The sequence below is a fragment of the Lithobates pipiens genome, unplaced genomic scaffold (assembly GCF_037356315.1).
Source record: "Lithobates pipiens isolate NorthernLeopardFrog02 unplaced genomic scaffold, aLitPip1_a1.2 Scaffold_28, whole genome shotgun sequence".
Classification (NCBI taxonomy): Eukaryota; Metazoa; Chordata; class Amphibia; order Anura; family Ranidae; genus Lithobates; species Lithobates pipiens.
This window is the reverse complement of record NW_027507789.1, coordinates 196229526-196256078: the sequence shown is the minus strand read 5'-3', so window position 1 is coordinate 196256078 and position 26553 is coordinate 196229526. Positions and strand designations below refer to the sequence as shown.

The following is a 26553-nucleotide window of genomic DNA, read 5'->3' as shown; positions in this document are numbered from 1 at the left end:
AAGGCACTGTAGAAACAATAAAAAATGTACTTGCATTTTACCTGGACAGTAAGTCCCAGCAGGGACCCTTGACTGACCTTTCATCTCCCTATACAAAACTGAAAACAAAGTTTTGACTATGCATAGGTATCTGGCAAAAATTCAGAAAATGCCTATGGGAATAGTGAATGCTTTCCCCTTTTCAGCAGAAAAGGGAATAAGGTGTTCCCCATACATCCACTTCTGTTTTACTCCAGCGATGCATGGGCATATGGGCACTTTTCAGTCCATCTTCCTGTATGTAAATTCATTAGAATGAGACAAAATAGAGACGTGCCTTTTGTTTCCTTGATATGCATTGGATTATGAGGAGCCAGTACAAATACTCGATTACATGTACTGATGTTAACAAAGTGTTTAAATATAACCAAATACATTTTTGGCTTTTGATATTTTTCTGAAAATCAGTTTACTAAATTAAGACAATTGGAGATTTTTTTTCCCTGATTATAAATCATTGTTTGAAGGCAAAAACATGAAATCAAATGTACTGTACAGTGCTATTGGCACAGTTTTTCTGCATGTTTCTGTAATATCAATTTCTAACAGAAATACAGAGAAAGCAAGTCCAAAACAAAACTTGTTTTAATTACATTTTACAATTGAATGTTTTAATATTCATATTTCTCTTAAACCAAACACTGTAAAATAGTGTATTTATTCAAAACATACAACAATTTACTTATTTATCATATTGCAATTTCTTAATTCTAGAATAGCAATTTCCATTCTATAAATGTGGTGCTACAGGCAGAGATTTGTATGTCAATTTCTTATTTATTATCTGGAATGAAGAGCAAATTACTTTCTCCAGAAACTGTTCTGCTATTTAGCACCCCATCATCCAAAATTTGAATGATGAAGTTATTAAAGAATAAAAAATATTGTCAGCAAAATATTGGTAATATGATCATGCATGGTACTGTAGCTGGGATCACTAAATATATTTCCAACAGCTACTTGGTCTTCTACATCTCTGCAGTACATGCACATTTTTTTAAATTGCAAATACAGAAAATTACCTGTTGATTCTGCATGAAAATACCATGAGCTCCTAACTTACTGTAGTAAGCTGACAACTCTGCCTCTGCTTGCAGTAAAATGCATTTAAAAATTATGCAAGGGCAAAAAAAAAAAACCTGTTCTGCAAGAAATCCAGTAAGCTCCAAATTTCCTGTTGTGAGCTGATTGATAAGTCTGATGCGCTAAAATCATAAGCAGTGTTGTCAGCCATGCCTAACCTCTCTCCTAGAAAACATATCCCCTTTCCCTTACAGTACAGTATGTTATTAAGATGGGAAGAGAGAGAGAGAGGTGTTATAATGTTCTCTCTCTGATATCAGCAGGGCTGATAGCACTGCTTGGGACCTCAGTGCAGTGCAGCATAGGTAAAGTTGTTGTCTCACAACAAGAAATCTTACAGTCTCAAATATTTCCTATGTTACTCCAGGCAAGATCAGGCTCCACACTCCACAATCACTGGCTCAGCTCACCTTCACCAAAGCAACCAATTGTATCAGCAACAGGAATGCCACATACTGAGAGGCAAAGTAAACTTATTTTATTAAAGTAGCCAGCAGGAACAAGTTCTATTCTAACACGTTTCGCGCTAGGCACAGCACTTTCTCAAGGACATTTTGCAGCTTACATTCTGTACTTGCAGAATTACAAATTATGGGTAAATGTGCTTCTATTAGCAAAGGTGTACTGTATTTTGTGTGTGTGTGTGTTTTTTTTTTTGTTTGTTTTTAGTTCAGCCCATATACATAGTTTACCAAACAGCTGTATACAGTAAACAGTTGTCTAATTAAAAGAAGCAATAAAGTTGTGCGATAAACAGCATTATTTTTTAACACTATAGTAACAATCTAACTTTGGACTGCACTACACTGATGAACATTTTTAGGGTATAATAAAAATGGGTAACTGCAGATCTTCGACGCATCATCGCATTATCTAGTGAACTTCAGAGGCCCACTAAACTGACTTTGACAGGCCTGTCTACAATAAAAAGTGCATATCAAAGCGGTTAATAGATAAGAAAAACAGGCAGCCTTAGTAATATACAGGATGTAACTTTTTCTAATAAAGCTATGCTTGGTTTTTTCCCATTTTCCAAGCTTCCCTACTGGACAATGTGGCTACCCGTTACATTGAACAACCTATAAAAATGCTTATGAGAGGATACGGTCAAGGTCAACTTTCAGAGAAAAAGCAGAGATTTGCATACAGCTGCCTATATCTATATATATATGTTTACATTGTTTTTAGTGAAGACAATCTCTACTTTATTATTTTTTATCATATATCCAGATCGAATCGCCCAGGGTTGTATTTAATTTACATTTTTTTTTTTTTTTTTTTACTACTAATGTCAAACTAGAAAATAACAGATCCAAAATGGAAATTCCTGAAATCCTTTGCATGTCAGTTTTATGTAAAATACAAGCAGTAAGTAAATATTATACATTATATAGATATAAAACTATATTGATTGTCAAGGAGCATCAAGTGGGGAAGGCAAAAAAACTGCACATTACCTCTTACATGTTTAGAGCTTTAAAAAACACAATAACATTAAAACATTCAATGCTTATGCTGCAAGATGTGTGTCAATGCCAATGACACCTGGAATCAATATAGTACCACAAAAAAATATAACAATATATAAAATGTCAGAGAACGGTACTGTAAACATTCAGATAAAAAGCTGTAATTTGTTACAATTATACATCAAAAACAACTAAATCACAAAATAAAACAGAGTACTCAGCCTACCATCTATAATCACTCCTAAGTTAATTAGGATAATACAATTTGTCAAAAATGTGTGATATCACTAACCTATAATGAACTGTAAATTGCCATTAAGCTTTTATTTCTTTATTTAAAGGGTGTCTATTTTGTGCAAATTCCTGAACCTAACTATACCATGCTGTTACATGGAGGGCTTATCTTAGTTTCTGCACCCACCTTTGACAGTGGCTGGAAAGACCAGTAATAATTCCCTAGAATCCGATCCATACAAGTAAAGTCACATCACTGATCAGATGCTTTCAGCTGAAAAGGACCTGTCATTACAGATGTCAAGAAGAACACAAAACTTAGATAATTTTTTGTTACTGAAAGTGATGTCAATATTTCTGGGGAAGATATGGCTGCAATGAATAGTAAGAGACTGAAAGTGGCAAAATAGGAACTTGTAGGTGTCATGTGACTTCCTGCAAGTAAAATTACTCTTCGTCAAATATAGAATCTGGCATGTTAGCATGCAGGAAGAATGCAATTTCTTACGTGGAAAAAATGATAAATATCAAAAGAGGACCAACCTGTTCATTCACACAGAGGCCCTCTGCATTATATGGCTGCCATGGCTTAATCTAAATAAGTAGTAGTAAACCTAGTGCTGGTGGTCAGCAGCGGCCCGACCAATAAGGGGCACAGGGTGCCGTCACTCTAATCCATTCGCCCGTCTCCTAATCTACATTCAGGAAGCCGGACACATGGATTGTTTGAAGCACGTGATTAAAGCCTGAGGCTCTAACTGGCTTCAAAAAAGGGTGGGCTTGGGGCGTAGAGCACTGCACCCTGAGTCCACCCAGTTGTGTAACAATAGCAAATTAATATTTGCTATTGTCTTCCTGATTCTCCTCCCAGCCAATCAGAAAGTAGGTACTGAGACCCGATTAGCCAGGGAGTCTTAGGACTCCCTGGACAATCGGGTCTTAGGACCCACTTCCTGTTTGGCCAGAAGGAGAAGCAACGCGAGGAGTAGCTGGAGCGAGGAGCAGCAGCCCTACCCCGGATTCTTGTCATCTGCCTCCTATGGTAAGGAGGCCTCTGATCACTGCCTTCCCATCTGTCTCCTGCATGGGGGGGTGTTGGTTTGCCACCCCCCCCAAAATATTGAGCACCAGCCACCACTGCTGGTGGTGATAATGAGGGCAGTAAAGTGATGTTACACAAAACAGGGTTATATAAAGGAGGGGGGGGGGGGTGTATTCCTGTATAAAAATACAATGTATAGTTTATGTGCTATGACATCACTTAACCTTTTAGAAACTGTTTTATCCTCCACATGCAAGCCCTGCAATGATATCCTATTATCCCTGCCTTGGTGAAATTTTGCAGCCATCTTTTCACAACCCTTTTAAAAGCTCAGCTCAGCTTTTCTCTCTCCCTACATCACTATTTTTTGCATTGTGCTACTGAAAGAAGCCCGTTGTTTAGGTAACTAGTACTCTTCAAATTAATATCTACAAGGAAAGCAGCTTTGTCCTCCAGTCAAAGATGAAAAAGAACCTTATTATATCTTACTATTCCTTGGTTAATATAACGAGTAGTAAAATAAAAGAAATCCACAAAAATCACTTTCCGATTCCACAGAAGAGAATTTTTTTTGGCAAATATTAAGATCATGGGCATGCTGTTATTATTCCAAATCACTCTCTTTCGATTTCTATGTACAGTCTGTCTTCATCATCACTGCTGGTATCACTATATTCCACGTGGGTTTGCTTTCTCATCAACTCAAGATTAACTTTTTTCTGAAATTTAAGAGTTTTCTGCTCAGGTTCTGAAGTACAACAACGGTTCTGTGAAGGAACATTCATGCCCATTGATAATTCCCGAGATTCCACAGCCTTCCCAGAATCTGAATTGTGATCTGAAGGTCTACATCCATCAATTACAGATTTCCTGGTGTTTTGTAGAGATGGACTGTATACAACATTTAAGGAATCTGTGTGAACTCTAGACTGTAGGTCAACATTTGTCAAAAGGGGCAAACTGCTGTTATGTAATGCAAGATTGTTATTTGGGCCTATGCTTTCCTCACCCATACTATGTCCTATGGTTTTGGACCTATGCAGTATTCTCCTTCCATGCTTTTGAGGGGGGCCATCAACTAGATCTTGTTGTAGGTGAACCCGTTTAAATTCAGATGTTAACTGGTCAGATGTTGTTTCCTCTTTGCTAGTGGGAATATTACATGACTTCTGCCAGCTTAAGGATGTTGTTTGGGGGAATTTCAGACTGAAAAACACTTCAGGGAGTTGTGACTTGGATTTTTCTCCAGCAGTGATCTGGGGTATAGGAGCAAATAGTGGTGCTGATGCTATTTTTGTAGATGTCCCTTCGTGGATATGACTGTCCATCTCATGTCCATGATCACCCTATTGAAAACAAAACAAACCCCGATGAAAACATCCTGAATAGTCACGTCAATGATAACTTTTCTTAAAGCACCCAAAGACATTCGGTATCAGACCTCCTGAGATATACAAATTGATCAACAATCTAAAAATCCAAAATGTATTAATAATTTAGCCCGTATTATACTATTTAAGTTTAAAAAAAAAACATCTGCTCACAGAAAAAAAAAGGAAATATCACAAAATGACTTCACTGTATTGATTATATCTGCTGAAAGATTTCATATTAAAGACTCTGCTAAAACTAAAAACATTTAAAAGTTACAGGCTGGAATGTAAAAGCCAAAAAATACTTATAAAAATGCTAAATAAATACAAATAAATAGATGAAAATGCTGTAGATACTACAATTATTTACCTGAGGACTATATGATTAAAGCAAAGTAAATGCAATTAATGCCAATTTTAAATAGTTGCTAATTTAGCAAACATTTCCAAGGCAACACAGTTTAAAAACCTTTAGGCAAGTACTAAATATATTAAAATTTCTCCCAGTTATGAAGGTTACATGGTTATCTTAAACACAAATGTTCCGCAATGTTTATTACGCTTATACATTTTAAAGTGATTGTAAAGGTAATTAAAAAAAAAAAACAACAAAAAATATTTCTATACTTACCTGCTCTGTGCAATGGAATTGCACAGAGCGGCCACGAACCTCCTCTATTCGGGTCCCCCACTGGCGCTTCTGGCCCCTCCTCTCTGTCTAATGCCCCCATGGGAAGCCACTCGCGCGTTCTAATACCCGAGCCCTGCTGCTGCATCCATTCACACAGACAGTGGGACTCGACCCCGTTGCCGGCTACCTCGTCACTGGTTTTGATTGACAGCACTGGGAGCCAATGGCTCCCAGTGCCCCAGCACAGTCAGGGAGACCCGGAAGTGAGGGGCGAGAAAAGCTGAAGGTGTGCATGGCACTAGATCAAATGAGGGCTCAGGTAAGTAACGGGATCTGAGGGGGCGTTGCTGAAACCTAAACTTTTTTTTACCTTAATATAAGGAATGCATTAAGGTAAAAATCTTTTAGGCTTTACAATTACTTTAAGCTGGTAACTAATTTTGGAAACCAAGCAAGTAGGTCCATCCAGGAACTCTGATGGCTGCTTCTATCTGTTGCTGTCTAATGTGTCTATCAAATTAATTCTTAAACTATTATTATTATACATGATTTATATAGTGCAGCAGCACTTTAAAATAATATAATATAAGGGAAAATTACAGTACAGTAACAATACAGTTTTTTGATTCATATATTTTTAATAAAAGGTTTTATGAACAAAGGTTCCTCAGTTTTAAACGCTATAATCATGCATACCACATGCACTGTTGAATTCATGAGTAGTTTAACAAAGATTGCACATTTAGGACAACTATCACTATGTCTGTGGTCGCTGTAACCAAATATACCATATATAAAGCAGTTAAAAGAACAGATATTGTTCATTTTGACTAGCAAAGTGGTAGAACTCCTACACTACTCAGTAAAGATGGCCATCATTTTTCCAAACACAAATGTACATGAAAGCTGCACAAAAAGCATGAAAGCATCATAACAAGTAAACCAGATAGAGCCGTTTAAAAGACAAATAATAATACATTGTAAAAGCTGTTTTCAGTTTACTGACAGTCCAATACTTTTCAGTGAGGTCTAAACTTGCTTCACACAGGATTCCAAATGCAATGCTTGATGGCTGTGTTTGAAAACCTGCAGTTCTGGGAAGGTGCACAACAGGGGTCTCGACTTGAATCCCCAACCGTAACCTTCCTGCTGCTGAGCATTATGAAGTTATTCATAAAAGAGCAACATGTGGAACAATTTAACATTCTCAGAGTGGCCAAAATGTTAAAAATGTTTCACTACAACTTCAATTTGAATTTGTTTTTACAGTTTTGTGAATTATATTGGTAGTAACAGATGTCTTTTTACACACATTTCAAGTGAATTCTTAGAAGTGATAGAATAAATACACTATACCATACCTGTGTACTATGGAGGGGCATGGTCTCGGCATGGAGGAGTGAGGACGCAAATTCCTTGCATCCTCACTCGAGCATCAGAGGAGGAGAGCCTGCTGATCGACGATCTCCGCCGTAATGATGGAGAAGTACCTAGTCCTGATCCAGCCGCCAGCCTCCACTCCGGACCCTGCCAAAATGGCGCCGGCTCCAGCCGCTAGACCAGAACTCGGCTCACCTGCGGGAGGAGAGGGAGGAAGCGAACGAGGTAATGACATGCTTCCATTCTCTCCACCCAGCGACCTCTCTCCCTGCCTCCCTCGCTCGCTGTCCCTGGCATCATTAGGCAGCCCTGACCACAGCGGAACAGCACAATGGTATCCACGTGGCACCCAATCTTCTCAGGGGCTTTTGCCCTGTGCACCTCTGTCCCCGGAGCAGCAATCACAGGCTACATTGCTCACTGTGCCAGGGACTATGCCTCCACTGAATCCCCCAGTTGTCCCCCGCATGGAACAGGCCTTGTGGGCCCTCTTGCAAAAGCTACCAACTAAAGCTGACCTGGACTTAATAGGTGTCAGAATAGAAACAGCTCTACGCAGCAAAAAAATAGGGATTAAACAAGAGGTCTCAGAAACAACCACTAGGGTCTCCTCGTTGGAAACTAGCACCACAGCCCTACGCCAAGATGTCTGTGGCTTGCAGGCCACACATGAAGAAATCACAGACCAGATCGCTCAGTTGCAATTACTACTGGACGACCTGGAAAAATCGCAGGCACAACGTCAGAATTCGTAGCTTGCCAGAGGCCACAGGCCAGGCTGATCTTAAGGCGATGGTCACCGCAATATTTAACAACTGTCTGGAGCATCCACTAGAGACACCGATTGCTATTGACAGGGTCCATAGAACCCTCGGCCCCAGGGGCTCCGCGGAGGACAGACCAAGGAATGTTCTCTGCTGTCTTCACAGTTACTCTGTTAAAGAGGACATACTACAGAAATCCTGGCACAGGGGGCATATTGATTTTGACGGGGCACAGATCACCCTTCTGCCTGATGTTTCCCGGAGGACCCTCCAGATGCGACACTGCATGAGGCCCCTGCTGGATAAATTTAACGAGCAAGGGATTACTTACAAGTGGGGACACCCTTTCCATCTCATTGTCCGTAAAGGAGGTCGTTCATATACTCTATGACACCCCACAGAAGTCCCTGCATTCCTTGGATCCCTCTGGCTACCACCGGTATCAATACCTAACTGGTTGGCATTTGTTCTTCCTTCGACCAACACAAGCCCTAAGGCAAACCCAGCAGCCAGACCTCAACGGCCCCGGTGCAATCATCGGATCCAATGCAGGAGACCGCAGGCGCCCCAGGACAATCAGCCGTAAGCCCACCAGGCCAAGTTCTGTCTTGAGGATTCTAAAGACAAGAGACTTTTATGTCTAGCATCACACGTAAGTGAGAATCTGTACTGGGCCAGTTTCCCTACTTATTAGTGACTTGAGGGGTCAGAGACAAATAAATAGAGCTGGCCCCAAACTCTCCCACACTGGGGAAGGACGAGCCCCTAAGATTGCTGGGCGGTGGGTTCATACTGAAGCTACCTGAAGGAAACTCTGGAAAAAAAATACTTGTTTATTTTATTTGTTGATCATATTTTGGGTTAATGAGAGGTACTTTTTGACTGGAAAAGTTTCTGTAGTAGAATGACTCCGGATGGAGATATAGATATAGGTCTTAATAGACTGTGAGTGGTCAGGGGTAAGATTTACAATTTGTTTTTTGTTTTTTTTTGCTTTTGTTTTTTGTCTCGATTGAAGCCCAGGAGCAATCCCAAGTGGGTTTGAGGTAACTCTGGCTTACTCTCACCGGGCCCTATCCCCTGGAAGGGCACGGACTGGTTAAACTGTAATTGTAGAGTTATGTTATAACGATATTAATGATTACTACACCTCTGTTCACACATTGTCATTTTGGAAAAAGTTAAGTGTTTCTTTTCAACCAGACGCATTTTTGTTTTTATGTTCTTCTTCTGTAGAGAAGCTTACCTATATCAATATGGCCCACCTTGAGGCCACTCTGGACAGGAAGCTATCAGAGGGGTCCTGAACCATGGGGCCCAATCTCCTTAGTGCCTTACCTCTTCCCCCATAAGGCCTTAACTGCCCAGATAGGCAGTAACACTCCGTTTGGAGATTTAGATTATCCCCACCCTTCCAACTCTCTCCTTTCTCTCCCCATCTCACCTCTTTCTGGCTCCCTCTAGTGTCTTCTTTTCTTTTCTTTCTCTAGCCCCTTTACCCCCCCCCCCTCCCATCCCCTTGTTTCTTTCCTACTGGGGCTCTAGCAGAGGCTGACGACCCAGCCCCGTTCCACCAAAATGTCACTAAAATTTGGATCCTGGAATGTGAAGGGCTTAAATGTTCCTGAAAATGATACAGTTGTCTTGGAGAGCTCTGGAGGCATAGACCCTATGTAGTCTTCTTACAAGAGACCCATTTCCAAGCAGACAGGATACCAAAACTTTACAGCAAACACTTCCCTGTAGCGTATAACAGTGCCTGGCCCACTACCAAATCAAAGGGCACATGTATCCTCCTCGCCAAAACAGTACAGTGGCAGCTGATAGACCTCTAGTCAGATGGAGAAGGTAGATACCTCTTTGTCAAAGGTACACTTCACTCGCAGACCTTTACCCTAGCTAACCTGTACCTGCCAAACGTGGATCAACTCCCAGCCCTCGATGCATGTCTATGCACCCTGGTCTCTTTCACTGAAGGAACATTAGTCTTGGGAGGTGACTTTAACCTTACTAGTGATCCCCGCAGGGACTCCTCGATGAGCTCCTCTGCCTTGTCTTTGAGAGTTTGTAACCAAATTAGGGAATTATTGCACTCCCACCGCTTGATAGATATTTGGCATATTCTCCATCCGCAGGAGGGAGACTACACATTCTTCTCCACGGTGCATGGCTCATACTCGAGGATAGACCTTTTTCTGATCTCCCACAGCATGATCCCCTTGGTTACTAATGCCCAGATTGGTCACATAGCCCTATCGGATCACACACTGATCTCCATGGTGTTGGGCCTTCGCCAAGTGGCACCTAGCTCAAACACTTGAAGGCTAAATGAGTCTCTTTTGAAAGACTCAGAAGTTCAATCAGACATATTAGATGAACTAGAGCAGTTCTTTGAGAGCAATAAAGGCTCAGTTCCCAATCTCTATTCCATTTGACAATTATAAATAATAGTGTCGCGCAGTATAAGTTAAGATATAGAAATAGAAAAGGAGAAACAGGGAAGAAAAAAGAAGGGACAGGGTGGGGGGAGGGGGGGGGTGGGAGCAAACAGGGAGGTAGGTATTGGAGCTATAGATGAAAGGTGATGGAAGAGAACTATATAAATGGATATGGACTTAGTATAAAAGTACCTTTTAACTTATATGTTGCATAATGAGCTAGGTAAATAAATAGTAATAGCAATCATAGGCCAATATCTGGAAAACAGAAATCTATATACGTTCACTCTAGTGATAGTAAACACAACTGTGCAAAAAATGCAATATAGCATGCCAAGTGAATAAATAAATAAATAGCAATCATAGGTCAATATCTAGACAACAGGAATCAATATGCGTTCACTCTGGTGATAGTAAACACAACTGTGCAAAAATGCAATATAGCATGCCAAGTGAATGTGCAAAATGAAAAACAAATCTGAATGAATCAGATAAATTAATTAAAGAGAAAAAAGTTATATATATGTAAAGCATGGACTACTAGTTCATACAGTGCATAACCTTGTGCAAATACTGCTAGCAGCAAAAAAACAGTGCATAACTCTGTGTAAACATTGCAAGTGGCAAAAAAGGGGGGGCGGGGGAGTAAAGTGCTAATAATGCAAATTAATAAGTCCTGGAATATTGAAAAATAGACGTGCAAAAATCTGCAAAATAAGAGTTCTTTGTTTCAAACTCAAGTGTTGGTGTTATCATGCAAACACATAAGTGCAGTGGTTGTTTCTTTCTTTTATCCAATAGGTGAGAGGATGTGCCCTTACCTCACGGCTGTGAGGTTACAGCCTTATTATAGTATAGGTGTATATATCCTATCGCTCCAGTTCTGAGACCTTAGAATGGGTATACCTCACAAAATATAGAGATGATAATCCATAGTGTAGTATTTCAGCAAAACCAATTTTTATTAAGGTATAACATCAGGGTACTCACATTATGGAGCACACATGAACAGCGGTATATGAGTAAAACGAGCGGTGCACTCCAGCGTTCTTTCCGGTGTCCCTCTCTCTTTCTCCGGAAAGAACGCTGGAGTGCAACGCTCGTTTTACTCATATACCGCTGTTCATGTGTGCTCCATAATGTGAGTACCCTGATGTTATACCTTAATAAAAATTGGTTTTGCTGAAATACTACACTATGGATTATCATCTCTATATTTTGTGAGGTATACCCATTCTAAGGTCTCAGAACTGGAGCGATAGGATATATACACCTATACTATAATAAGGCTGTAACCTCACAGCCGTGAGGTAAGGGCACATCCTCTCACCTATTGGATAAAAGAAAGAAACAACCACTGCACTTATGTGTTTGCATGATAACACCAACACTTGAGTTTGAAACAAAGAACTCTTATTTTACAGATTTTTGCACGTCTATTTTTCAATATTCCAGGACTTATTAATTTGCATTATTAGCACTTTACTCCCCCCCCCCCCCCTTTTTTTGCCACTTGCAATGTTTACACAGAGTTATGCACTGTTTTTTTGCTGCTAGCAGTTTTTGCACAAGGTTATGCACTGTATGAACTAGTAGTCCATGTTTTACATATATATAACTTTTTTCTCTTTAATTAATTTATCTGATTCATTCAGATTTGTTTTTCATTTTGCACATTCACTTGGCATGCTATATTGCATTTTTGCACAGTTGTGTTTACTATCACCAGAGTGAACGCATATTGATTCCTGTTGTCTAGATATTGACCTATGATTGCTATTTATTTATTTATTCACTTGGCATGCTATATTGCATTTTTTGCACAGTTGTGTTTACTATCACTAGAGTGAACGTATATAGATTTCTGTTGTCCAGATATTGGCCTATGATTGCTATTACTATTTATTTACCTAGCTCATTATGCAACATATAAGTTAAAAGGTACTTTTATACTAAGTCCATATCCATTTATATAGTTCTCTTCCATCATCTTTCATCTATAGCTCCAATACCTACCTCCCTGTTTGCTCCCACCCCCCCCCCCCCCCCACCCTGTCCCTTCTTTTTTCTTCCCTGTTTCTCCTTTTCTATTTCTATCTTGACTTATACTGCGCGACACTATTATTTATAATTGGCAAAACTTATAGAGTAGGCAAAGCTCTTTTCTAGTGTACGCAGCAGTTTCCTGTTTCTTTGTTTGTTTGGTTGGCGCAGAGGTATTCTATACATCTATTCCGTTTGAGCTGCACATAAGTGCTATATTAGGGGAATACTTATCAAGCACAGACACAGACTTAAAGCAGCCAGGCCGAAAACCCTATCAGAGTTGATCTCCAAGCTACATGACTGTGAAAAATGCCATAAATCTCAACAGAACAGGGCACTGGAAGCAGAGGTGACTGGCCTGCGAGAGCAAATTAGGGAGCATTCCCTTTTTCAATCCAAGAATAGGCTCCTATGGGTTCGTAGATCCTTCTACGAGCACGGGGACAAATGTAGTAGGTCACTGGCAAACACTATATGGGCCCAACGCAAGGCTTCCTATATTCCGGCTCTATCCTCCACCACAGGTACAAAACTTTACAACCAGGGCTCGAGTGCTGCGGGAACGCATGGGAACGGCGTTCCCGTACTATTTCCACAGCGGGAACGCCGTTCCCATTAGCTGTCTGAGCCGGGCTGAGGCTATGCAGCGCGTAGTCCGCGCCGCTCCTCAGCCGCCGAGTGACTGGTTGCTAGGCAGGGGCCGCTCCGCATCTAGCAACCGGTCACATGACTTCGGCCGTGCACGTGGGCACGCACTGGCGCGAGACCGTCAGTCAGTGTGACACACGCTGCGCGCCGGACTGTCCTCCCGCTCCCCTCTACCCAGTGCCTCCTGTTGCCACAGCCGCTGCACTTTTCAAGTTTACTTCTTCTCCTCCCAGAACAGAAGGGAAGAGAATAAATACCAGGAGGTCAGTCACTAGTGTGTAAGTAAGTTGCATTCTGCAATACCCTGCCAAATTGCCAATACTCATCCATACTCTGCAATACCCTGCCAATACTCATCCATACTCTGCAATACCCTGCCAATACTCATCAATACTCTGCAATACCCTGCCAATACTCATCAATACTCTGCAATACCCTGCCAATACTCATCAATACTCTGCAATACCCTATCAGTATCAATACTCTGCAATACCCTATCAGTATCAATACTCTGCAACACCCTGCCAATACTCTGCACTACCCTGCCAATACTCTTCACTACCCCGCCAATACTCTGCAATACCCCGCCAATACTCTGCAATACCCCGCCAATACTCTGCAATACCCTGCCAATACTCTGCAATACCCTGCCAATACTCTGCCAATACACACCCTGCAATACCCTATCAATACTCTTCAATATTCTTCCAATACTCTTCAATATCCTGCCAATACTCTGCAATACTCTGCAATACATACCCCGCCAATACTCTGCAATACCCTGCCAATACTTTGCAATACATACCCTATCAATACTCTGCAATACCCTGCCAATACTCTGCAATACATACCCTGCCAATACTCGGCAATACCCTGCCAATACTCTGCAATACATACCCTATCAATACTCTGCAATACCCTGCCAATACTCTGCAATACATACCCTATCAATACTCTGCAATACCCTGCCAATACTCTGCAATAAATACCCTATTAATACTCTGCAATACCCTGCCAATACTCTGCAATACATACCCTGCCAATACTCTGCAATACATACCCTGCCAATACTCTGCAATACCCTGCCAATACTCTGCAATACCCTGCCAATACTCTGCAATACCCTGCCAATACTATGCAATACCCTATCAATACTATGCAATACCCTATCAATACTCTACAATACACACCCTATCAATACTCTGCAATACATACCCTGCCAATACTCTGCAATACCCTGCCAATACATACCCTGCCAATACTCTACAATACTCTGCCAATACTCTACAATACATACCCTGCCAATACTCTGCAATAACCTATCAATACTCTGCAATACCCTGCCAATACTCTGCAATACCCTGCCAATACATACCCTGCCAATACTCTGCAATACCCTGCCAATACTCTGCAATACCCTATCAATACTCTACAATACATACCCTATCAATACTCTGCAATACCCTGCCAATACTCTGCAATACCCTATCAATACTTTGCAATACCCTGCCAATACATACCCTGCCGATGCTCTGCAATACTCTGCCAATACTCTTCAATACATACCCTGCCAATACTCTGCAATACCCTATCAATACTCTGCAATACCCTGCCAATACTCTGCAATACTCTGCCAATACGTATTCCTGTTTGTGGGATATTTTCTAATGGGCTGTGTAACAGAATTTGGAACAGGGTGTATTTGTGGTAGAAATTCCCTGCGAGGGAAAGATCATCACCCATTGTGTTGATTGTTTTGTTTGACACGTTATTTTGTTTTTGTAAACTGGCACTTTACAATAAATGTTGTACTGTATTTTCTGTGAAGTATATATGCATATGAGCGTACCTTTTTTTTTTTTTTTGGTGGGGGAATGGATCTTGGGTGGGAGTTCCCACACTTTTTTTCCCAGGACTTGACCCCTGTTTACAACTCAGTGGAGATGGCGGAAACTTTACGTGCTTTTTATGAAGCCCTCTATAACTTTCACCCTCGTTCATCGGGGACCGGCCTCGGGACAGATTGGAAGCCATTGAGACCTACCTAGTGGTGGTGAATTTGCCTTCTCTTAATGCGGAGGAGGAGGAATCACTCTCACAACCTATAACTGCTGAGGATTTGCGAATGCCCTGGCAGGTTCGCCTAAAGGTAAGGCATCTGGCCCCCGATGGCTTTACGGTCCCCTATTATAAAGCATTCCAAACCCAGCTAGCGTCTCATTTCAACACGGCCTTTAACGCAATACTGGAAAGTCACTCCATACCCTCAGATCTCTTGCAGACCAGCATCTCTGTCATTCCCAAACTGGAGAAGGACCCGCTTCTCTGTTCAAGTTATAGGCCTATTTCCCTGCTTAATTGAGATCTCAAACTATTCACGAAAATTCTTGCAGAGAGACTAGGGCCCGTCCTCCAATGTATAGTCCCCCAGGACAAAGTTGGTTTTATTCTTAATAGAGAGGCGAGGGACAGCACTACAAGGACAATAGACATAAAAGCGAGGGCCAAACATCTTAAAGTCCCGCTCATCCATAGATGCTGAAAAGGCGTTCGACAGGGTGAGCTGGACTATTTTGCTGGCCACCCTGCGGCGCCTTGGCATGTCATCCTCCATGTAATCATGGATAGCTGTCATCTATTCGTCCCCTACTGCCTCGGATAAAGTTAATGGAGTAGCTTCCAACCTCTTCAAGATTAGCAACGGCACGAGGCAGGGATGCCCGCTCTCCCCCCTCCTCTTTATACTTACGTTAGAACCCTTACTACAACACATCAGACTTAACCCTGACATCAAAGGGCTAGAGACAAGCTCATATCATCACAAAGCCGCTGCCTACACAGATGACCTGTTGTTCTACATCTCGGAGCCGCATACCTCTCTGCCGGTCCTCTTGTCTGAAATACGCCACTATGGTGAACTATCAGACTCTAAAATCAACCTGCAAAAGTCAGAAGCGCTTAACGTTTCCCTCCCTCCCAGCTCACAGGCACGCATAGGCAGTAATTTTCCTTTCCGGTGGGCGCCCCAGGCCATCCAATACTTAGGTACTAAGATCCCCTCAAACCCACATCTTATCTACCAACTTAACTTTCAGTCCCTCTTGAAAATCTTTTCTTCAGACCTAGAGAGATGGAAGAATCTGGCGGTCTCATGGTTTGGTAGATGCAACGTTCTGAAGATGAACATTATGCCGAGGTTACTTTACCTCCTACAAGCCTTGCCAATTAAGATTCCAGAGCAAGACTCAGAGCACTGCGCACAACTTTTATTAGATATGTTTGGCAGGGCAGGCCACCGCGACTCGAAAGATATTTACTGCAGAGACCAAAACTCTCCCCGATCCAGCCCGGTATTATACAGTAGTCCATATGAATAGGGGAGTGGACTGGTGCAGGCACCTACCCCATAAGCTGTGGGTCCAGCTGGAGTCGGTTCCATTTCCTATTGAGGGCTTGCCCTGGAGTGGAAGCAATCTCTCTAGATTTGCCCTACCACACCCACTAATTGAGTCCACCTTACAGGAACTAAATAATTATTTTAAATTGGCGGGTGCACCTAGTTTCCCCTCATCTTTAACTCCTATAATAGGCCACCCAAACTTTTTACCTGGTGCCAGAGTCTGATTAGAGCCTCCACTTTCTTGGGTACCTCAGGGTGGTGTGACCCCTCAGGCATGTATTTGGATCTTGGGTCTTCCACCATGGGCAGATGGAAATTGTTACAACTCACCCATTTGCTCAAATCCCTCCTGGAGGTTGCCGATTTCCAGAGACCAATGACGCCATTTGAGGAGTTGTGTATGGAGGAGGGACCCCAACGGAGGTCGCTCTCCTATTTGTATAATATCCTAATTGAGCATATATCCCAACATGACCCCCCATTCCTGAAAAAGTGGGAAAGGGACCTCAACACAAAGTTTACGGAGTATCAAAAGAATCATATACTTATTTTTGCTCATAAGTCCTCCTTATGTAGCAAGTACCAAGAAATCACCTACAAAATTTTGACTCGCTGGTACAGGACACCCACAGTATTGGCAGCCATATTCCCAGGACACAGTCCACTGTGTTGGAGATATGGCACGCAGAATGGCACTTTGCTACACATCTTCTGGGAGTGTCCAATTCTGACTCCGTTTTGGAGACAAGTTCTCCAGATCATTCACAATCTTACTGACGCCGCGCTCCAGGACAACCCAGCAGCACTACTCCTAAATTTGACTCCCTTGTCAGGAAAGAAGTATAACAAGTCTCTGCTGAAACACCTTCTGAACGTGGCCAGGGCATGCGTTCCCAGTGCGTGGAAGCAGAAGTCTCCACCACAAGTATCACTCCGTTTTGCGAGGGTCTGAGACATCCATCGCATGGAGCAACTCACAGCTGCCATGGGGGATAGGGAGGAGGAACATAACACCCACTGGATGCCATGGAATCTCTTCCGATTTTCGGAGGAATACAAGACCTACACGTGAGTCCTCTCCTCTAAGACAAATTGAGGATCGGGGTCGCCGGTCCTGCTGGAGTCCCACACCCCTTCTCCACTCCATTTTACCTGCTCTTGTCTGCGTCTCTCTTTCTTCTCGTTCTACTTGTTTTCTATTGTCCTTCTTACCTTCCCCTCTTTTGACCCTTTAATACCTTTACTTCCCACATAAGTGAAAAATTCCTGTGATTGCCGGAGATCTCTGGGATTGTCCCCTCAGTTCCCTTACCGAAACGTAAAATCCACAAGTGATATACTGATTGAACCCTGCCCTCTGAAGGGAAGAGCCCCCTGTGGATGCTACCACCCAGTCATAGCCTGGGTTGTGAGTGACCTGGAGTTTTCCCTCGCTGTTCTGGAGTAGCCACAAGGGCAGGCAGCGGGGGGGATCTGGGTCTGTAATTTGTGGCTCTAACAGAATGTAACGAAATTCTGTTTATTCATGTACTTAAACTGTATAGCAAGCACTATGTTCTGTTCGGTATTAAGGGAAGCTGGAAAACATGTTTGTCTTCAGTTTCTTTCTATATATCCTGCAATCCTTAAAAAAAAAAAAAAAAAAAAAAAAAGAAAGACAATTACTATGGTGGCATTCAGGAATGGAACCCAGGATCTTGTACTCTGATCTCATCACACTGGCCACAATGACACAGCTACAAATGTACATTTGGAGCTTCCATACATTATCCTATTTAATGCATAGATATCAGAAGACCCTCCACATAGCAGAGGTTGCCAGCTAGGAGTAAAGAGCAATGGGGTGTGTTAATTAACACTAAAAAAGAACACACTGCCCCAAAGGGGCTTGGAGAGTGCTGCTCACCCCAAACGAATATGAAAAATAGAACAAGTTCCCCCACAAACGGGGTTTTTAGGTAGCAAAAACAATAATAGTATGACAGAGTAGTATAAAAAGTATTTTAGTGTTGAAAATATTTTTATTGAAACACGTCAGGTAAAAAACAAAACGATAAAACAGTAACCATCATGAGGCAAATGCAAGCAGGAACAGTAACAGGAGTACATTTACGGGGGTCGGTTAATGACTATCGGCCACAGCCGGTCCCCGATGGGAAGCTTGGAGAGTAGGGAAAACGGCCTGCTCTCCGATCCATGAGGCCCCAGTAGTGAAAAATACTCATGGGTTACTACATGAGACAATATTTAATCAATAACATAAAGAAGATAGAAAGAGAGAGAGAAGAGGAAAGGGAGGAGAGGAGCAAAATAAAGAGGAACAAAGTGGTAGAGGGGAAAGCTAGATAGCAAGAGGAGAGGAGAGGGGAGGCAAGGGGGAGGGGCATGGGGGGGGTAGGGAAGAGAGAGAGCCCACAATGACCTTATGCGTTCAAGATTTGGTTCTTTAAAGCGTCAGAGGAGGAGAAGCGGAGCCAGATCGACCATTGAGATATAAATTTGGTGTAAGTGTCATTGTCCAGCGCCAACATCTCCTCCATTCTCATGGTGTCATTCATGATCGATACCCACCGTGACAATGGGGGAGTATTCGTCGTCTTCCAATAAGCAGGTATCAGTTGTCTAGCAGAGGACATAAAAAAGCGGAGCAATCTCTGTCTCTGCGATTTAATAGACCCGGGCAGTATGGAGAGTAATGCGATTTTCGGAGAGATAGGAACCGGAACATCAGCTAAGAGATTATAACATTCAAAAACCTGGGTCCAGAAGGGGCGGATCCTCTCACAGTCCCACCAGACATGCATGTAAGTTCCGACTGAAGCTTCACAGCGCCAGCAGGTGGCTGGCGTAGATGGGAAGATTTTGTGCAAAGTAGCAGGGTCTCTGTACCATCTGGACAATAGCTTGTAGTTCTTTTCTTGAGAGTAGCAGGAGATGGTAGACTTATGTGTGAAATGAAAAGAGGTTTGCCATTCCGGCACAGAGATGTCTTCACCCAAATCCGCAGACCACAGCCTAGTGTAATGTGGGAGTTGATCATGTGCTAACGTCTGCAGTAGGTTATATAAGGAGGATAGTAGGTGTTTGGGAGTTTCTGGGAGCGAGCACAGTTCCTCGAAGATGGTAAGCTTGCGATGTATTTGAGAGGAGGAGTGTAGGCGTTTGGTAAACGTGGACACATGTAGGGCCGTGAGCCAATCTCCGGAGTCTGCCGTGGGGACCGAGGTCCCCTGAGAAGGATGCACAAATGTGCGAGCTTGCGGCCACTCCGTACGCCTAAAGGGTCCTAGGGAGGCTGCCCCCGTACTTTGTGGTAAGGCAGGATGGTCAAAGAGGGACGTCAGGGGGCCTGGATCGGAGGAAAGGGTGGTGTTTAGCCCTGTCATATACCATAGCTTCAAGGAGGCCAAGGTCAGTGGGGATAAGGAGGTCATACGAGAGTAGTCTCGTTTGTATCCCCATAGAAGAGCTCGGAGATCCACAGGAGAAAGGTCCTGTTCAACGGACACCGAGGCCTTGCAAGGAGGACGGGGGAACCATTCTATAATGCGGGACATATGAGCAGCTGTGTAGTAGGTCTCAAAGTCAGGGAGGCCGGTACCTCCCATAGTCTTCGGGAGTGTAAGCAGTTTAAATTTAACTCTGGGGAGGCCCCTGTTCCACATGAATCTGATAGCTAGCGAGCGTAGGGAGATAAAAAATGATTTGGGGACGTGGATGGGGATCGTTTGAAATAAGTACAGGAACTTGGGTAGAGTGTCCATCTTTAGGATATTAATCCTTCCGAACCAGGGTAAAGGAGATCCCCCCCACTCCTCAAGGTCCTTCCGTATACGGCTAAGTAGGGGAATATAATTCAGGGAAAACAAATCAGCCAGGTTGGAGGGTATGATGACCCCTAGGTAAGACATCCCCTTGGTTTGCCATTTAAATGAAAAGTTGGACTTTAGAAGGGACAGCGTGGAGGGGGTGAGGGATATGTTGAGGGCTTCTGTCTTAGAGATGTTGATCTTAAAGTTACTATGGACACCGAAACGTTGAAATTCCCTGAGTAGGGATGGTAGGGAGATGTGTGGATTCTGAATATACACAAGGAGGTCATCGGCATACAGGGAGAGTTTATGATGTGCAGACGGAGTTGGAATACCGAGGATGGAGGGGTTTTGTCGTATGGCACAGGCTAAATGTTCAATGATGATGACAAAGAGGAGGGGGGACAGGGGGCAGCCCTGTCTGGTGCCGTTTGCAATATCAAAGGGGGCTGATGCGGTTCCGTTGACCAGGACCGCAGCTGAGGGTCGTGAATATAGGGACATAACTTTAGAGATGAAGGGAGCTCCGAGGCCAAGTTGTTCTAGAGACAGCTGTAGAAACCTCCAACTGACCCTATCGAAGGCCTTTTCAGCGTCGAAAGATAAGAGGCAAGCTCTCAGGTTTTTACGTTGGATCAGGGAAATAAGATGTATCGTCTTGGTGGTGTTGTCCCTTGCCTCCCTGCCAGGGACAAACCCCACTTGATCATTATGAATAATTTTAGGCAGTAGAGGGGACAGACGGGTAGCTAAAACTTTTGCGAATAGCTTAATATCTATATTGAGCAGGGAGATGGGCCGATAGCTACTGCATTGGGATGGGTCCTTGCCCGGTTTAGGGATAATAGAGATGTTAGCAGATAAGGAGTCCTTGGAAGGAAGGTTAGAGCTGTCTACCGAATTAAAGGCTTTTGTCAGAAGGGGTGCAAGTTGGGGGGCAAAAGTTTTGTAAAACCGGGGTGTAAAGCCGTCAGGGCCCGGACATTTTCCCACCTTAAGGGCTTTGATAGCCTGTAGAAATTCAGAGGTAAGTAGGGGCTCATCCAAGGCCGTCGCGTCCACCTTGTCAATAGTAGGTAGGGCGGTCTCCAAAATATAAGCTTGCATGGGGTCAGGAGATGGGGGGGACCTATCTGGAGGGGTTGCATGCGGAAGGTTATAAAGCTGTGAGTAGTATTGCCTGAAGGATGCAGATATCCCAGAGGTGTTAAACGTTCCGATTGAACGATGAAGGGGATAGAATGTCGCGGGGGTCTGGGATGGATAACCCTAGCCAGGTGTTTCCCACATTTGTTTGCCAATGAGTAGAAATGGTTCCGCGCTTTATCCCTGGCAATCAGGGAGTGCGCGTCTAGGAGCTGGAGTAGGTCCCTGCGGGCGTTGGAAAGCTGAACAAAAACAGCAGGATCCAGATCCTTTTTGTGAAGGGGTTCGAGGTCCGCAATGGTAGTAAGGAGTCTGCGTATGTCATGGGCTCGGGCCTTTTTAAGGCGAGAACCGTGTTGTATAAGGGTACCCCGGAGCACACATTTGAGTGTGTCCCATTGGTTCATAGGGGAGGTAGTGTCAGCGGAATGGTCACCTATAAAATCCTTAATGGCTTTAGAGACATCCGCCAAACACACGGAGTCCCGCAGCAGGTTGTCGTTAAGTCTCCAGCTCGCTCCCCGACGGGTAGCAGGGGGGCGGACCAGAGACAGGTAGACGGGGGCATGGTCGGACCACAGAAAGTTACCGATCGACGTTTGGAGGGGCGTGTCTAGTAGTGATTGTGATATGAGAAAGTGGTCCAATCTACTGTAGGAGTTATGTGCAATTGAGAAGTAACTGTAATCCCTTTCCGTGGGATGTTGGATTCGCCAGGCATCCACCAGATGGGATGAATGTAAAAGTGATTTAATGCGTGTCAAGGTGGAATAAGGAACGTAAGACTTACCCGAGGATGTGTCTGCAGATGGGGAGAGGGCAATATTGAGATCACCACCAATAATGAAAGCTGACCCTCCAAAGGAGGATAGTCTGGTGAGGACCGAGGAGAGGAACCGAGCCTGACCCACGTTCGGCACGTAGATGTTAGCCACTGTGAAGAGAAAATCATTTAGTTTCAGTTTCAAAAACAAATACCGACCCGAGTCATCTATGAGAGAGTCTAGAACCCCTGGAGTAAAAGATTTATGGAAGGCAACAGATACCCCTTTAGATTTGGCCTGAGGATTAACACTGTGAAACCATTGCGAGTAATACCTATTGCGCAGGGCTGGAATAGCTCCCGCGCGAAAGTGTGTTTCTTGAAGCAGCAGAATTTTCGCATGCTTCTTGTGAAAATGGTAGAGTGTCTGGCTCCGCTTCTCAGGCGTGTTGAAACCTCTACAATTAAAGGAGGCAAAGGTTATGGAGCCGTCACTAGCCATGGGGGGGTCGCAGGGGGGAGCTCAGAATCAGCATGATAAGTGTCACCATGGGCGAACCCTGTTGGGGTAGGGAACGGGAATAGAGGTAGGGTAGGGGGGGCAGGGGGAGAGGCAAAGGGTGGAGGGGTACAGGCAGAGAGAAGACGGAGGGAAGAAAAAAGGTAAGAAGAGAGAGAAAAGACAGTATAACAACCTTGTAGAGGGAGTAGCAAGAATTATAGGCATGGACACCCGCTCCCGGTAAAATAAACAGGGATACACGAAATACAATAGCTGTAAACATCAATCGTGGGAGACAGGCCCAAGAGGTCATGTAAAAAAAAATAGTGAGGAAGATAAAAACAAAAACAAAAAAGGCCACTAAGTGGCTCCAAAAAGTAAGCAGCATGTAGAAAAGAAGCCTAACATAAAGGCAAAAATCGGTGCCCCCCACAGTGATCATGGGAACACCGTGGGGCGCACAGCAAAAAATAGAAATAAAAATAGAAAAAACAAACAAAAGAAAACCCGTAAGGGGGGGGGAGGAGGGCGCGGAGTAGAATCACCGAGCCGGGCAGCTCCCAGCACCCCGGCCCCACGGGTAAACCGGATTCAGTTGCGACCTAAAAAGAAAACCAAATAACATAACAGCGAAAAGTATCTTAGCGGTCATCAGTAAATGCGTTAGTAAACCGGTATGAAATAAAGACATCTATGAGGCATAGGGGAAAGGACATGTAACAGGCCCCAGGGAGGGGACAAACCAAACATAGCAACAACTGTGAAGTATGGCAAGGGCAACCCAGGGGGGGCTGCTGCAGTTAGTGGGGTGCAGGGACAAGTCCTGAGATCATTCCAGGAACGGGCAAAAAAAGAAAAAAAGAAAGGAAAAAAAGGCATAACAGAGCACCCCAACTGTAAGGATATGGGGGGGATGCACAGTAACAGAAGACATAAGAAATATACAAAAAACCTGCAAACAAAAGGGTTAATCAGCAGCAAAGCTATTGGACCCTTTCGGGTCCCAGCACATCACGGGGAAGGACCCCAGAGGCGGAGAGAGAAAACAGGCCCGGGTGGGCCCACAGGATCAGGTCAGTCGTTGGGGTCCTGAGGTAGCGGAGACCGAGGGGTGCGCCTGCGACCCTGCTTCTGCCATTGCGGGGTGTAGGGTAGACCAGGGGTGGTCGGAGCAAATGGCCAATCAGGCAACGTGACTTGAGGCAGTTCAAGCGTACTGAGAAATGTAGGCAAGTCCCCCAATGTACGAAATATGGCGGTTTTACCCGCGTGGTGCACTCGAAGATGGAACGGAAAACGCCATTGGTACTTAATCTGCCTCGCTTGTAGGAGTTGCGTGAGGGGTCTCAGGGATTTCCGCATTGCTAGCGTTTGGCGGGAGAGATCAGGAAGGAGCATGATAGGTGTTTCATTGAATAGAATTGACTGCTGAGTGCTGGTGGCCCTCATAATGTCCTCCTTTATTTTGTAGAAATGAACACGGCACAGAGTGTCACGGACGAAGGAGGGGTCAGGGGTGCGGGGACCCGACGTGCGGTGTACCCGGTCCAGTTCAATCGGGTCATCTTTGGGGCGTTGAAGTAGTTGGTTAAAGATAGCCGTCACAGCGGCAGGTAGATTCTTGGGGTCAACCGACTCGGGAATCCCCCGTATACGTATGTTGTTGCGCCGACTGCGGTTTTCGAGGTCGTCTTGTTGGTATGAGAGTTGCTGGAGCAGGACAGTATGGGTATTAAGGATCCGATCATGTGATTGTACAGTGTCCCGCAGGCCATCTACTGTTGTATCCACATCATCAAAGCGTACCCCCACATCCTTCCTCAGGTCAGAGATCTCCTTCCGATACGTTTCCTCGATCCTATGCACACAGCGTTCAAAGTCAGCTTTAGTAGGGAGAGATCTCATGTAACTGTGCAGGGATCTGATCTGCGATTCCATGTCCCATCCATCTCCCGATCCCAGGGAGGCATTAGAACGGCTTCTGGTAAGCCTGGGGGAGAGGGCAGAGTCCTCAGAGTGAGAGAGCTGGCTGTGGGGACGCACCTGAGAATGCAGGGCTGATTCAGAGCGCGCCGGGGATGGAGGGGCCGGCGTCCCTTTAGATGCTGAGCGATGCTGTGAGGGCAACCTGCCATGGCCAAAATAATCATCCAGGTCCCCTCCTGGGTGACGGCCAATGCCGCCCTTGTGTGCTTTGAGCTTGTCTTTCCCCATGGAGCTACGTTTGGTCCGGTTTACTGTCCGAAATGAGGGCCATGGGGCCGGGGGAGCCGGGAGCGGAGTGTAGGTCCGACCTACCTCTCCATTTGTCAGGTCAGGCCCTTATAAGTGAAAGTCTAGATCGTTTAGGAGGGGCCTGCATGCGGTCACGCGGTCACAATCATGAGATAGTTCAAGAGGAAAGCCACCATAGTAATTCTGGGAGGTATTTTGGCTTATTATCTGAGAGGATTAAAAGTCCATCCAGGTAAAAGCAATGTAAAGTTGTCAATCCCCTGCTGCATTAAGGTGAATGAGTACACATTGATATTCAGAGCAGAGTCTGTAATCAGAGGGAGTATGAGGCTGCAGGGAGTGCTTGTAGCAAGGATGTCTGCCTGAAATAGTGGGCCAGGAGGGCAGGCCGGGAGCTACAAACAAACAAGGGTGGAGGACCGCAGGTAGAAGCAAGTCTCCGTGAGGGGGGGGTGGGAAGGCAATCAGGCCAGCGCAAGGAGGCAAACCGCGGCCGCAATTGTAGGCCCGAACGGCCGTGGAGCACTGTCCGGGGTAGCAGCTGTAGGCAACCCCGGGGATCCGTAGGCCTCAGTAGGCCGCACTAGGCCGGAGCCGGTCGCGGGCTCCCCGAGGACCGCGGAATTCCGAAACCGCCCCAAATGAGACCCGGGCGAGGGGGGAGATGACAGAAGGGGACCGATGGCAGCCCCTTACCTCTCCCGCCGGCGTGGGCTCGGCGTCCTCAGGCGATCCCGGAGGCCAAAGATGGCGGCGGCCGGCGGAGGATTCAGCGGCAGGTCCGGGCGGCTTGGAGCCTCAGTGCTGGGAGATAAGTGTCCAGATCCCCGTGGCGGCCCAGTGCGGTCCAGGTAGGGCAGTTTTGGGAGCAGATTGTGTGCGGTGGAGGGCGGATGGCGATGGATAGATCCCTGACCGGCAGGAGCTCCTCAGCTACATGTCCGCCGCCATTCGCGTCAGGCCACGCCCCCCTATAAAAAGTATTTTAATATGTTTATTACCATGAAAAAACAACAACATGGCACAGAGGTAAAAACATGAGCTCCACCTGAACAATTGAAAAACTCCAAACGAAAAAATAATATAACATAAGGGCTATATAAAAAGTACAATAATAACAATGAATGTGCAGAAACAGACACAACTATTACTGTCACTGTACAATGTAACAACAGTGGAGGTATAGTCCTAACGCATTTCAACCCACTCAAGGGGTCTTCTTCAGAGAAATGGTCTGTTCCAAAACAAAAAATTTAATGAATAAATACATCAAATATTAATTGTTTATACTGGGAATACCTGATATTTTAGTATAATTTACCCAATAATGCCGTCCAGAGAGATAAAATGAAGTACTTTCAGTGGAGTACCCCCTCCAGATGACTGCCTCAATTTCCCTTCACATATCAAAGATGTCACCAAGTCCAAAGATGTCGCCAAATGCCAAGAGGGAGAAATTAAGGGTCCAACGTCGTGGCTTACGAGAGGTCACACAAATACCTCACCCCCCGTAGACATAGGGAGTGGGTGCGGACATTGGCAGTCGGA

The 26553-nt window shown here is 44.5% G+C and overlaps 1 protein-coding gene across 1 annotated transcript in view; it reads right to left on the bottom strand.

The window, feature by feature from the left end:
• Positions 1-2455: 2455 nt before the first annotated feature.
• The window catches only part of ZNF831 (zinc finger protein 831), a 329907-nt gene continuing 305809 nt past the window's right edge, over positions 2456-26553 (bottom strand). Inside the window, exon 7 of the mRNA XM_077458434.1 lies at positions 2456-5213. Within this exon, the coding sequence (XP_077314560.1) occupies positions 4482-5213 (732 nt within the window). The 3' untranslated portion in view covers positions 2456-4481. The remainder of the gene's footprint in view (positions 5214-26553) is intronic.